Here is a 15,037-nt window from a genome sequence, read left to right as displayed (position 1 = left end):
GGCACCCAGGCTTAGTTGCCCCACAGCATGTGGGATCTTCCCAGACCAGGGCTCGAACCTGTGCCCCCTGCATTGGCAGGCGGATTCTCAACCACTGCGCCACCAGGGAAGCCCCCAATACCGTGTTTTACACAATTGGAGACAGAATTATAAAGCAAACGGGAGAGAGAAATGCGTGCTTTCCTTCGTGTGGGTTTTCATGGAATGAGAGGGATCAGACCAGGGTCCCCTGGTGAGGCACAGTGGGACAGAGAGGAGAGGACACTGCTCGTGAGATGTGTGGGCTGGAAAGAGGAATGTGGAGTAAACAAAAAGGAATCACAAAGGGAGGGAGATACCAAAGGAGCAGTGTTCCCAGATTTTCTTCCCTGCCTCCACCCGGCAGGGGTTGGGTGGGACGGCCTAGTATTTTTCACATATAGGTGCCGTTTTAAATACTTTCACACATTCAATTCCTCAAATAATTCTGAAGGAAAAGAGCAGGATATGATGGAAGAGGGTAAAAGGGAGCGAGTAAGAAGGTTTCTCTGAGGAAGTGCTTAAGTATGAGCCCTAGAGGTTGACTGGGCTTCACAGGAGAAACATGAAGGGGAAAAGCAGCCCTGACAGAGGGAACAGCATGGAGGTGGCTAGGAGGCACAGAGGAGCCTGGTTTCTTTGAGGCACTTGAAAGGAGACCAGCGTGCTTGGAACACAGTAAGGAGGAAGAGCACGTGAGATGTAGGACTGGAGAGGTGTCAGGGCTTGAACTTGGAGGAATTGTCCACCGTGTTAAGGACTTAGGATTTTATATTAGTTGAAGCTAAGATCTATCAATTTTGTGAGAAAGCTGTCCATCCCTTGCCTTTGGAGATTGGGAAAGTGGCCTAACCCTAGGTCCTATAACAGTTAGAAGCAGAGCAGGGATTTGAATTTGGATAATTTGATTTAAAGTCAAGGGATTTTGCAAAATGTATTCTCGTTCCCCTGGGTCCGTGTGGTAGGAGCCAGGTGTCCTCCAAATGTAGCAGCCTCAATTCACTTGTATTTAAACTGAGGTCAAGACCCTCTACTGGGTGGAAAAAAATCCCCTTTGCCTCCAGCTTCCCAATATTCAAATCCATCACCTGTCAGAGTCACCTACCAGGAGGTCCGCCATTTTCTCCAGCATGTTGGACCAATGCAGCCTAAACGTCTGGTCTCCCCAAGAACTGATGAAATAGACACAGGGCTTCTTGGCCTCGAATGGCAAATAGTTGTAATTCCTGGGAAAACACATTAGGTCTGGAAGTTAGCTGGTGATCAGTGTTTTTCAGACAATCCCAGTAACCTGTTCATGTTTGTATGTTCTGGGTGGGTTGGGGGAAGGGTGATGACAAAATAGTCAAACTATTAATTCCATCCTTAGCCTTTACTTGGGGATCCATAGACAATAAGCAACGAACTGTTATACGGCTACAGCGGTGAGGTAATAACAGCTACCACCCTCTGACCCAGGGCAAAGTTTAGAAATGATCTCACAAGAGGGAAGGCAAGCCCTCTTCAAGGAGAAATTCTCTTTCCAATTGAGAGAAGAGAGAAAGGAGAAAAACTAACATCTTTTTCCTTTTAATGTCTATATGCTGGGCCCTGACTGTGTAAGGATCAACCGAGATAACAGATGTGAATGTATTTTATAAACTGAAATCACTAGAGAAATCTAAGAGGGTAATAATATTAATGAAGATGAAGTCATGTGCTTCAAACTAAACGTCAGCATCCCATGGCTTGCCGTCCATTCATCCATCCATACAAAATGTATTGTTGCTGGGCATTGGTGCCGGTAATGCAGATGACCTGCTTGACTAAGCAGGGACGAGAGGGATGGCAAAGCAGCTGGAAGGGGAGCTGTGGAGCCAAAGAGAATGAATGGCTGATGGCGATGGTTGGATGTGCCTAAATGATAAGAAAAAAGTTAAGAGGATGAGACTGAAGACAGAAAAGAAGGAACTAACCAGTAGAATTCAGTTCCCAAGGAGGAAAGGGATGGATGTGAAAGCAGGGAAGATGGGAGAGGTGTAGCAAAAAGCTGAAGTCCCCTGCCTAAAGACAGCGATATTCTTAAGTAGGTTTGCCCTCAGCCGCCTGTAATTGTCCCATACACACCCGGGTCTGTGTGAAGAGAAACGTGGAAGGCAGGCCAGTCTTGTCATGGAGGCAACAGACAAATTGTGTGTGTATGTGCATGTGTGTGTATGTTGTGTGTGCACATGCGTGCATGTGTGTGTGTGGTGGTCTATTTGAGAATCTTCCAGTTCAGCTGCTACCACCCTGGCTTGCCACTATGTGGACAGAGCCTCGATATAGTGACAGGAATATAAAGCCCCAAAACACCAGCATGGCATCTTGGTCTCTTCGAGCCAGCCTGTCAGGACTAATGGGAGGTCCATCTGAGGGTTCCGTAGAGCTCTCATTTCCTCTCAAACCCTTCCCACACTACATCCCCTGACATCCCCTCCAACAGTCAACAACAGGCTAGTCTAACAAGGTGGGGATGTTTTCACTGCCAAAAGGATCCCGGCGAAAGGATGCAGAGTACCAATGAGAGTCTCATAAAAGACTCCCAGAGCTGCAGATCCCGTTCATTGATGTCCTCAGTTTCGAGACTGGACAGAGAAGCCATTAAAGGGCTGGGAAGTTTGGGGTCCTTTTTGGTGCGTGTAAAGGAGGGTGGCTGCCAGGGACCCATAAAAAAGACCCCAAAGAAGGTGGTCTGTGGGAGGGGGAGGGTGGTCCATGGGAGAGACGGGATTTAGAAAATGTAGGCCATGCTCAAAAATTATTATTTTCACTTACTGCTTCCTACTTTGTCCCAGACAGTCGCTTTCTGTCCCTTAAGCTCGTTCTCGCCCTTTAGGATGTCGCCCTTGTTGTGACCTTTCCCAACTCTTCACCTCCTCCACTGCCCCCCTCTACCCACATAGTACCCTGTGCCCAACCCAGTTATAGCATGTCCTTAACTCATTCAGAAACAGTTATGAGCGTCTACTGTGTGCCTGGCATGGAGATGAGCAGATCGAAAGGTGAACAAGACACAGTCCTTTGCCCTCAGGGTACTCACAGTCTAACAGGGAGACAGACTAGTAAAAATATCTTAATGCAGTGTGATTAGTGTTTGATGCAGGTGAGTAGAGAAGGTCCAAATAAGACTTGGGATTCAGGGAAGGGAACTTGAACTTAGTCTTGAAAGGTAACGGAAGCGAGCAGTTCTGAGGAGGGTGCTTGTTGCCTCTGGCAGAAGGAAGAGCGTGTTCAAAGGCCCAGACACGGCAAACCACAGGACCCATCTGGGGAATGGCGGTGCGGGAACGCTGGGGTTTGGGGAATACCCAGAGGTTATCGTAGAGAAGTGGGAAGGGATCAAATCAACAAAATATGTCCCCTGGGCTTCCCTGGTGGCGCAGGGGTTGAGAGTCCGCCTGCCTTTGCAGGGGACAAGGGTTCGTGCCCCGGTCCGGGAAGATCCCACATGCCGCTGAGTGGCTGGGCCTGTGAGCCATGGCCGCTGAGCCTGCGTGTCCGGAGCCTGTGCTCCGCAACGGGAGAGGCCACGGCAGTGAGAGGCCCGCGTACCGCAAAAAAAAAAAAAAAAAAAAAAAATGTCCTCTGAAATTAATTCTGAAAGCCACAGACAGCGAATGTATAATGTCAATCAGGGGACTGGGGAGTTCAGATAGATAGTTCAGTGAATTTCTTGAAACAGATCCAAGCCAGGTAAGAGGTGTTTAAAATAATTGAGGCCAAAGGTGCTGACAGGCCAGATTCAAGAAATGGCAAAAGAGAACACACTGGAGAACTCGAATTGACCAGACTTCATCACTCATTGGATACGGGTAGGAAGGGAAGTGAACACTTGCCAACTTTCTGATTTGTGGCTCGGAGGATGCAGACAATGTTATGACCAGTCTCTGAGATGGGAAAGATAGGAAAAGGGGCAAAGTTGTCTGTGAAGACGATGAGTCTGGTGAATAATCCAGGGACTCCCAAATGGAGGTGTTTGGACCTGCTGCTCAGGAAAGAAGCCCGTCTGGGGAAATAGATGTGAGAGTCATTATTCTAACAATGGTCGGTAAGCCATGGGTTCGTGCCCAGAGAGAGAAGAGCGAAGATTAAAGAGAACTAACGATGTGGTTCCCATCCCCTCACATGTGAACAGGGAGAGCCATGTTCTCTTATGACAATCCAGTGAGATCATATTTTTTTACTCATGGCATAAAGCTGAAAACACGGAAGAATCTCTCTACGTGTGGCTTTCCCTTCTCATAAACCATTTGGTTGACATCACTGTCTTAAGACAGTTCTATAATTTCACTTCTCTCGGCATGTTGAAACGTTACTTGGATTAACGATCAGTGAGGGCACATGTAGGTGCCCCAGCAGTTTTCTGAAACGGTCTTTTCTGGTGGCTGACGCTCATTTTTGAGTTCTTCAGTTTGATGGTGAGCAAAAATAAGATAATAAATCATGTATCTAATAATTCCACCAACTTGAGTTTACCTTATATTCAGATGACTATAACAACTGTTAATAGGATTTGGGATTGAAATTTTAACATCTGACCTTCCTACCTTGTTATGCTTCAAAGTTATAGAATGAATGGAGCTTCAGATACGATAATAATAACCATCATCATTGCTCTGCCCTTACATGAATCCCCTGGATGTGTCGTTTGGAGAGCTGTCAACATGTTACTAAGAATTCAGGAGTGGCACTTACCATGTTGCCCTTGTTTGCACCTTGTTCTTTTTTTTTTTTTTTTTGCGGTACGCGGGCCTCTCACTGTTGTGGCCTCTCCTGTTGCGGAGCAACTGGCTCCGGACGCACAGGCTCAGCGGCCATGGCTCACGGGCCCAGCCGCTCTGCGGCATGTGGGATCTTCCCGGACCGGGGCACGAACCCGTGTCCCCTGCATCGGCAGGCGGACTCTCAACCGCTGTGCCACCAGGGAAGCCCTGCACCTTGTTCTTATAAATAAGATAAAGAATGTTTCCAGTTTTAGGGAAGAACTGAATCAAACAGTCCCAGAAATTGGTCAAGCTTCTACTGTCAGAAACCCCGGCTACTCTCACCTGCTGTGTCTCCTACCTGTTCCCTTCTGTCACGAGTGGCTTCTCGGGATGAGTGGTGGAGACCATGGGCATGGCTGCGTCCCCTTCTCCTTCATGCAGCAGTGGAAGGGCATCTTCTTCAGCTGGGTCAACTGAGTTCTTCCTATTCCCATGATGCGATCCCCCATCAATCAAGTTCCCAAAGTTACCTGAAGAGCCAGTAGCAAGGCGAGAAGGGCCAAGTGTCAATAAGCAGAATCAGGCTGCTTGGCAGAAAGGATCCAAGTTTATGTCTTCCCAGGGCAGGGAAATAAGCTCTCAGTATGAAGGTAGAGTGATGGGCAGACCAAAGAAATAAGATTAACAATGACACTAAGCCATCATCAACATACATCTTAGGGTTTTTTTGTAAAAATTACTTAAGTTACAAATTAACTGGATTCCATCTCCATTTCCTTCTGCTCCACTGATGGAGAACTTCCCAAATATAAATCAAGACCTTCTCTGATGGAATGCTCTTTCTTGGAGTGGTTTTCCCAGATGTACATCAGTCCAGGAAGATTGCTGGGAGTTATAATAACAGCACCTATTATATGTGTGGCATGTTGCATGCATTAACTCATTAAACCCTTGCAACAGCTCCATGAGGAGTTATCATTATTCCCATTTTATAGACGAAGAAACTGAGACCCAGAGCAATTAAGGGAACCAGAATTAGTAGTCCAAGTCTGTCTGAATGCAAATTATACTCTTAATCCTTTTTTTAAGTATGAAAATAAATCTATCCCTTACATATTGACACCAGAGTGGACAAGGATTTATTCATTTCTTCCTGAGGTGCAAACCTCCAGCAGAGTGCTACCATCTTCACGTAACACATGAATTCATTTATTTAAGAGGTAGGTATAAAGTTCATGTCATGTGCCAGGCACCGTGCTTGTCTGCACTTACCAATAGAAACTTCAAAGCTAATGGGTTTATCTCCAATCCTCCGGTCAATCATGGTAGCTTCAAAAAACGCTCCAAACAGTAAAAATTCCTCTTGTTTTTCTGGTACAATCTATAGAAAGAAAAAAATACATTAGACAGGGCTGCCTCTTTTTTTAGCAGGAGGAAGCTGAATTAGTGATGCCAACCCGGTCCAAGGTAATTTATAGAAACCTGAGTCTTGATGTCAGCCTGAAATGGCACATAGTTTCCCCTCTAATCAGACTGGCAGAAACCAGGACCTACAAATTGCAAATCCAAATTCAGTCATTTATCTAGAATGATGTAGTCTCCACCTCCTGAGCTTCAACCTTACAATCAAATTTCCTTTTATTTTAAAGGTAAGCTTAGTATACATATCTTTCTAAGAGGTTGATTGTTCAAGGAGCATGTGTAGCTGGGACACCACATGACACAGCATCACATTTCTGAGCTAAGAGGCTGAATGAGCTGGATTTATAGTCTGTTCTTTCTGGTTTTACCCTTGGACTTATTAAACTCAACAGAAAAAGCAATATGGTTCATTTAAGGAAATAAAGCAGTCGTGGCTTCATAGATTAAGAGCTCCCTTCAATGGAGAGCCCTGACCTCTGTTCCTCTCTCTTTTTTGAGACCCTTCCTTCACACACGAGCCTCCTGTGCTGTTGGCATCAGCAGGAAATGTTTCTGTTGACCAGAAAATGTGGGACAGGGTGGGGACCTAGTGCTGGCTCTTAGTCACAGAGCACACACCACTCCCACCTGCCACCACTGTGTCCCTTGGCTGTAAGCCAGCCCCTTATCGTGCCTTCATGGGGCCAAGTTTACTATCTGGGAGGAGGTTAAAAACCACTCAGAGACCTGAAGGGAATGGAGGCCATAGAGCCTGGAAGAGGGACAGCAGGTTCCAAGGCCAGCCAATCCCCTCTTCAAATCCCAACTCTGCTACTTCCTAGCTGTTGACTTTGGGCAAGCCATGCCCATTGTCTGGGTGTCATTTTCCTTGTCTGTGAAATAAACATCATAGGAGGACCCACACGGGGAAGAAAGGAGATCATCCATGTGCAATACCTATTATAAAGCCTACTCATATCAATGCTGCAAGTGGCAGTCACCATAAGTATTTCAACTATAATTCATGTCTTAATCCCACCCACCCTTCAAGGTCCAACCCAAATGCCTCTTCTTCTGGAAGCATCCATTGACTCCCTGAGTTAGAAAAATGATGATGGTAATGTTTACAGAACTCTTACTATGTGTCAGATGTGGTATTAAGAATTTTACCTACATTACCTCATGTAATTCTCATAACTATCCTAGGAGGGGGATCTTTCTATTATACCCATTTAAAGATGAAGACACTGCAATTCCATGAAAGATTAAGAAATCTGTCCAAAGTTACTAAACATGACTAATACTTATTGAGCACTTACTATGTGCCTGGCTCTGTTCTAATAAGCACTTTGTTGTATTAATTCATTAAACCCTCACTGTGAGCCGATGAAGTAAAGGTTATTATTGGAAATAAACCTAAGGAGCTTATGTCACTTGCTCAAAGATTCAAACAGAGGGAATGTTTGTCCAGAGGCTGGGGCAGTAACCACTGCACCATACTGCCATGTCTTAAACCCAGCTGTCTTACTTGGGAGCCCAACATTTTAATCATTATACTGCACTCACTCCAGGAAATAATAGCACTTTCTCTGTCCCTACTTATCACACTTATCACTTTCCACTTCCTGTATATTTATTATGTCTTATCTCCCTTTCTATAACCATAAATTTCATGGAGTCAGACTCTATTTTTATTCCTTCCAATGCTGAGGATTTAAAAATGAATACAAAGTTTGACCTAAGGGAGAAAATCTTTGATGGTGGTGATGAGGGTGAGTTTTGAAAGCCAGCAACATCGGATTTCATTTGTCCAGATATGCAATGACAGTAAGGCTGCAGCAAAGGAGATTAGAGCTGGAGGACCCTGGAGAGCTAAAAAAGAAGAAGATGCTGCAGAAAAAGGATGTTACCATGTTGGTAAGGGCAAACTCTGAGCTGTTGAGACTCTGGGAAAGGGAGGAGCCCAGGGTGGTGGTTTTAAAATATGTCCACAAATTCTTGGAAAATCTTCCCCTTAAAAGGTGAAAGCTAATTCCCCGCCCCACCCCTTTCAGCATGGCCTGGACTTGCTGCTCATTTCTAACAATTAGAATGTGGCCTAAATGTCAGGGTGTGACTTCCATGGATTTGGTCATAAAAGACATAGCAGTTTCTGCCTTGCTCTCTCTTGGATCACCCACTCTGGGGGAAGTCATCTTCCATGACGACACTCAAGCAGCCTATGGAAGGGTCCATGTAGTAAGGAACTGAGGCCTCCTGCCCACAGCCATGTGAGTGCCCCATGTTGGAATTAGATCCTACAGCTTGAGTCAAGCCTTCAGATAAGTGCTGCCCCTACCAACATCTAAATGGGAACCTCATGAGAGATTCTGAGCCAGACCCACCAAGCTAAGGTATTCCCAAGTTCCTCACCCACAGAGGAAATAAACATTTGTTTATTTTGTGCTGCTAATGTTGGGGGTAATTTGTTATACAGCAATAGATAACTAATAAACACAGCAAGGAACTGACCACAAACCAGAAAGTCAAGATTAAGAGAGGAGGGAGAAGAAATAAGGGTTTGAATGAAATAAAAGTTTGAATGAAATAAGGGTCTGAATTTTCCCCCTCAGACCACGCAATAGCCAAGATGACCCCCTGGCCTTGTAGAAAAGTGGATGCTCTACCCCACCTAAGTTCCCAGTCACCCTGGCTTTCTGCTAGACTTTACTTTTTCAGATGACCTCAGCAAAATATCTTGAAGATATTGACTTAGGTTAAAGAAATCTTCAACTAGCCCCTTTCCACTTTGCAATCTCTGTTTAGAAAAGAATGGTTGGTCTCAACAGGGACAGATACAAGGGATATCAGTTTAGGTGGCCACTAAGCTACCCACAATTTTTGGCAAAGTCCAAAAAAAGTCAAGCAGGGTGGAGAGCTCTGAATAACCTTCCCCTGGTGGTGGGAGTAAACCATAGAAATACACTGGTAACCACAGCAACAGCAAAGGTATTGCCTGCTCACCATGGATGTGCTAAGAACTCTGCGGACCATTTTACAACTATTCCCTCATTCACTCCAGGAGGTGCCTACGACAGAGGGACCATTACCACCCCATTCTGTTGATGAGTAAACTGAAACACGGAGAGGTGTTAGTATCAGAGCCACGAATAGGACCAATCCCCAAGATTTGCAACCCTGAGCTACAACCTCTCCCCCGCACTGTTTCTTAAGATTTATTAGCTCCCAGCAGTAAAATTAAGTGGCTCTTCCAAAGCTAAGGTGACCCACATACTAAAAATCCTTCCATCTGTCTAGTCTCTACCAGGAATGGACAGCTCAGGAAGACTGGCCATTACCTCCCTTCCCCATCTAAAATCATTGCCTGGATGACCTGAGAAACACACTCCCAGAGGTAGAATCATCCAAGCTATAATCTACCCACCAAAACATAAAATTCCTTCGTTTGCAACTACAAAGCACTATTGCTGAACTAAACGACTGAGAGGATATTCATGGCTTGTATTCCTCTTGGAGCCCCAGATCTCTCTACCATAACACAGAACTGGGCTAAAAGATGCTGCTGTGCATTATGTTGAATCCCAAGCAAAGATAACCATTCCTTCCAGCTGTGATTTCCCCACAGCCGTGGGGGGGCGGGGGCAGGAGAATAGGTTTCTCACTTTCTTTCATCCTACAGCTTGTCACCCACTCTTCTTCCTCTTCATCCCTCATCCCACATTATCTCACATCCAGAGCGTACGCTAAGCTCACAAAACTAAACAAAATTAGGCCATGGATAGACTTCAGTCCATCACCCCACCACCAACTCCCACCAGCTCCCCCAGAGCACTTTTATTTCTCTTTTACTTTGGTTGCCATGGGAATCCGTACTTGGGGGGGACGCGGATGGAATGTATCATGAGCAGATGGCTGTGATGTGAGCAGGAAGAGGCAGAGGACCAGCCCTGGAATACAGGGCTGAGCCAACACCTTTTGCAGGGGCAATGTCACCTCTGCGGGTCTTTGGAAGCCTGTGGCAGGTGCTGTCCCTGCTCTGGGCTCAAATCACAGACGCGGTGGAGCAGCGCTCAGACCTACCTCCAGGGGCGCATCGAAAGGCTCCACCTCGACCTCTGTTGAGTTGGTTTTGTCTGAAGCCTGCTGGGCTTTTCCATCAGTTTCGTCACCCTTGTCTTTACTTGAGCCTTTGGAAGATTTGGAGTCTTTGTCCTTTGAAGACAGCTTGAGCTCCTTGAGAGCCTTGGAGAATTTAAACTCCTGTGTCCCTCCCGAGAGGATCTCCACAGCAATCTCCACCAAAATTCTGCCCCTGAACGACACGCCTTCTCTGAAACCTTCATTCAGTTCCTGGTAGTCTTCCATCAGACTTTGGTTCCTGGGTGAGCCATACAGGTTAATCCAGGCAGGTCCGAATGTGGGTAGAAAGCCTGTAAAGATAACCAAGCTTCAGTCGCCTAGTTATGCTTTCAAGCTGTGGCTATTTTTTGCTTTATGAAAATTGTGCACATTCATTTAGAAATGTAAAATATAAAGAAAAGACAAGCGAAAATATTTACAGAATATCCTGTCACGGGGAGTTCCCTGGTTGCCTAGTGGTTAGGATTCTTGGCTTTCACTGCCATGGCCCAGGTTCAATCCCTGGTTGGGAAACTGAGATCCCGCAAGTTTTGGGCATGGCCAAAAAACAAAGCAAAGCAAAACCAAAAAGAATATCCCTGACTTCCCTGGTGGCACAGTGGTTTGATCCCTGGTCCGGGAAGATCCCACATGCCGCGGAGCAACTAAGCCCGTGTGCCACAACTACTGAGTCTGTGCTCTAGAGCCCGTGAGCCACAGCTACTGAGCCCGCGTGCCACAACCACTGAAGCCCACGTGCCTCAACTACTGAAGCCCGCGTGCCTAGAGCCCGTGCTCTGCAACAAGAGAAACCACCGCAATGAGAAGCCTGCTCACCGCAACGAAGAGTAGCCCTCGCTTGCCGCAACTAGAGAAAGCCCATGCGCAGCAACAAAGACCCAACGCAGCCCAAAATAAATTAATTAATTAATTTTAAAAAAAAGAATATCCCATCACCAAAAGCCACAACCACCATTTTGCTACAATCCTTTCTAGTCTTTCTTCCATGCATGTCTACGCTTGTCCACAATTGTAGTAAGACTATGAATGCCAACTTGCTTCCTCATCTGTTCACTCATTGATCAAACATTTATTGACTCCTAACATGTGCCAGGCATCATGGTAGACACAAAACACAGAGCCCAGTAGAGAATAAAGCAGATACAAACATTAAACAAATAAATATTCACATCACATTACAAATGCTATGAAGGAGGTGTATCTTGGGCAGCAAGGACAAAATACAGGCTGGTGTGGCGTGGAGAGAGGAATTAGGCAGAGAGAGAGGAGAGAGAGTTCTGGGCAGAGGGAAAAGCACACGGCAGTTGGAAAGGGGCTTGGAGATAGAAGGAACTGGAAGAGAAAGCCAATGTGGCTGGAGTCCAGAGAGTGAGCAGGTGAGAAGAGTTTGGAGAGGTGAGCGGGTCTCCGGAGGCTTGATAAGGATTTTGGACTGTATCCTAGAAATTATGGGAATATTTTAGAGGGGTTTAAGCAAAGATGTGACCTAACCGGTTGTGTGTTTTTAAGATCACCCTGGTTGCTATGTGACGGGTTCTAAGGACAGACGTGGGCCGCTATATGTAAAATGGGTAACCAACAAGGACCTACTGTACAGCACAGGGGACTCTGCTCAATGTTATGTAACAACCTACATGGGAAAAGAATTTGAAAAAGAATAGGTACATGTATATGTATAACTGAATCACTTTGTAGTACACCTGAAACTAACCCAACATTGTTAATTAATTATACTCTGATATAAAATAAAAAGTTAAAAAACAACTAAATAAAGTGCTAGGGCAAGTCCCGAATCAGTCATCTTCAAAGGTGGAAACAGAAGTCCATGCTGGTTTGATTTTGTTTTGTGTTTTATTTTGCATTCGTTTAGTTTCCTGTTTTAGTACCATGTTTTTGTCAAGACTTTAGCTTTTCTCCTAAAATAGAAATAAGTAAATAAATAAAAATTTTTTAAAAAATGAATGGATGTGGGCACACTGGTTCAAGCACCACTTCTCCATCAAAACTCAAGACGTGGGCTTCCCTGGTGGCGCAGTGGTTAAGAATCCGCCTGCCAATGCAGGGGACATGGGTTTGAGCTCTGGTCCGGGAAGATCCCACATGCCGCGGGGCAACTGAGCCCGTGTGCCACAACTACTGAGCCTGCGCTCTAGAGCCCACGAGCCACAACTACTGAAGCCCCTGCACCTAGATCCCGTGCTTGGCAACAAGAGAAGCCACCGCAATGAGAAGCCCGCGCACTGCAACAAAGAGTAGCCCCTGCTCAGCGCAACTAGACAAACCCCACGCACAGCAACGAAGACCCAACACAGCCATAAATAAATAAAATAAATAAATTTTTAAAAATTTATATTAAAAAAAACCTGAAGATAGGGGTGGCTTGGACCAGGGCGTTGGTAGTGGAGATTGAGAGAAGTAAATATTCTGAGATATGTTCTAAATGTAGAACTGAAATGACCTGGTGATCTTAACTTACTCTTAGCATAAGTAGTTTCCCTTCTTAATACAGAGCATTTGGGAAAATATACAGTGTCTATGCAAACATCTCTTTGACAACAGAATATTCCATTTTGACAGGCAGTATATAGCATGGTGGTCCTGAGCTTGACTGCCTGGTTTCAAATCTCAACTCTCAGGTCTGCCATTTTCAAGGTGTGGAAGTTTTTTAACTTCCCAATGCCACGGTTTCCTCAACTGTAAAATGGGGGTGTTAATAGTACCTATCTCACCTATCAGGATTAAAAGAGATAATATTAAGTGCTTCATACAAGTCTTTAAGAGATGTCTAGAATATTAGCCATTACTCTTAATAAGTATATATATCATAATTTGCTTAACAATCCTCCCGGTTTTTTGTTGTTTTTTTTTGTTGTTGTTTGTTTTTTTTTTTTTGCGTTACACGGGCCTCTCACTGTTGTGGCCTCTCCCGTTGCAGGGCACAGGTTCCGGACGCGCAGGCTCAGCGGCCATGGCTCATGGGCCCAGCCGCTCCGCGGCATGTGGGATCTTCCCGGACGGGGGAATGAACCTGCGTCCCCTGCATCGGCAGGCGGACTCTCAACCACTGCGCCACCAGGGAAGCCCAATCCCCCCGCTTTCTGACGAGGAAAAGTTTCCATATGCTTTATTGTTATCAATAGTTTTATGCCTGAAAACTTCCTCTCTCCATTCACCCCCCGTCCCTCTCCCATGGCCCCCGATGTCTACTTTTAAAACCATTGTTATACATCTCCCTGAACCCATCAAGATGTTTCTGAAAAGTTGTGGGTAACCTGTTTGTTTTTTTTAAAATTTACTTATTTTTGGCTGCGTTGGTTCTTTGTTGCTGTGCGTGGGCTTTCTCTAGTTGCAGTGCGCGGGCTTCTCATTGCGGTGGCTTCTCTTGTTGTGGAGCATGGGCTCTAGGTGCGTGGGCTTCAGCAGTTGCAGCACGCAGGCTCAGTAGTTGTGGCTCACAGGCTTAGTTGCTCTGAGACATGTGAATCTACCCGGAATAGGGCTCGAACCCGTGTCCCCTGCATTGGCAGGTGGATACTTAACCACTGCGCCACCAGGGAAGTCTGTGGGTAACATGTTTATGTCTGGTTGAGAAATCCTGTAGGTGGACAGAGTGTGTTTTCTGCATAAAGAAATCTTGTGGCAAATCCTCCCACATCATGAATACTTAAACAGTAGATATTTATTAAGGCCTTTCTATGGTGTCACTCTGTGCAGGGCACAAAAATGTGTAAATCTCGTTCTCTGCTTAAGCCAAGCCTTCAGTATAATGTGTATGTATGTGTGTGTGTGTGTGTGTATATATATATATATATACACACACACACACACATACACACATATACACAAATATATACATTGATCAATGCAAATTTGTAGCGCAGAGGAAGACTGCATTGGCATTTAAAAAAGGGAAGGTAGATTGGGGTATTTAGAGAATTAACAGCTATTAATTTAGGTTTTATAAATAAAGAACTTTATCTTGGGTGAAAACTCCTTTGCCTGACTCTGTGGATTAGCTGGGACTCTCCATTCTTGCCCTGGCTCTCTGAGTGCAGTCAGCAGGACCTCCCTGAAATACTCATGCTCTTGAGTTCCCATTGTGAGTTGAGGGCACCATATTTTTTTGACCATTTAAACAAGTAAAAACCGAGACTTCCCTGGTGGCACAGGGGTTAAGAATCTGCCTGCCAATGCAGGAGACACGGGTTCGAGCCCTGGTCTGGGAACATCCCACATGCCATGGAGCAAGTAAGCCTGTGCACCACAACTACAGAGCCTGCGCTCTAGAGCCCGTGAACCAAGACTACTGAGCCCACGTGTCACAACTACTGTAAGCCCGCACACCTAGAGCCCGTGCTCCCCAGCAAGAGAAGCCACCGCAATGAGAAGCCCTCGCACCGCAACAAAGAGTAGCCTCTGCTCGCCGCAACCAGAGAAAGACCGCGCGCAGCAACGAAGACCCAACGCAGCCAAAAGTAAAAATAAATAATTAATTAATTTTTAAAAATAAATAAATAAACACGTAAAAACCATTCTTAGCTTGTGAGCCATACAAAAATACGTGGTAGTCCACATGTGGTCCATGGATCACAGTTTGCCAACCTCTTATCTAATCTAAACTCTTCATTTTTCAATTAAGAAACCTAAGGCTCAGAGAGAGGGAGTGACTTCCTCAAGGACACACAGCAATGTTCCTGGAAGACATGGGACAGGGAACAAGCCTCGTGGTTCCCAGAGTCTGGCTCTGTTCA

At 45.5% G+C, this 15,037-nt stretch overlaps 1 protein-coding gene across 1 annotated transcript in view; it reads right to left on the bottom strand.

Annotated features, from left to right (window-relative positions):
* Window positions 1-15,037, bottom strand: part of FER1L6 (fer-1 like family member 6) — a 126,208-nt gene that overhangs the window by 95,556 nt on the left and 15,615 nt on the right. The window contains exons 9-12 of the mRNA XM_027132392.1: window positions 10,227-10,576; window positions 6,018-6,126; window positions 5,104-5,275; window positions 1,124-1,244 (exon numbers count right to left, since the gene is read on the bottom strand). Coding sequence (XP_026988193.1) covers window positions 1,124-1,244; window positions 5,104-5,275; window positions 6,018-6,126; window positions 10,227-10,576 — 752 coding nt within the window. The remainder of the gene's footprint in view (window positions 1-1,123; window positions 1,245-5,103; window positions 5,276-6,017; window positions 6,127-10,226; window positions 10,577-15,037) is intronic.

The sequence above is a fragment of the Aethalodelphis obliquidens genome, unplaced genomic scaffold (genome assembly GCF_003676395.1).
Source record: "Aethalodelphis obliquidens isolate GAN/ISIS:26980383/991018 unplaced genomic scaffold, ASM367639v1 scaffold41, whole genome shotgun sequence".
In the NCBI taxonomy this organism is placed as follows: Eukaryota; Metazoa; Chordata; class Mammalia; order Artiodactyla; family Delphinidae; genus Aethalodelphis; species Aethalodelphis obliquidens.
Note: the sequence above shows the minus strand (reverse complement) of the source record. Positions and strands in the feature narration are given on the sequence as shown.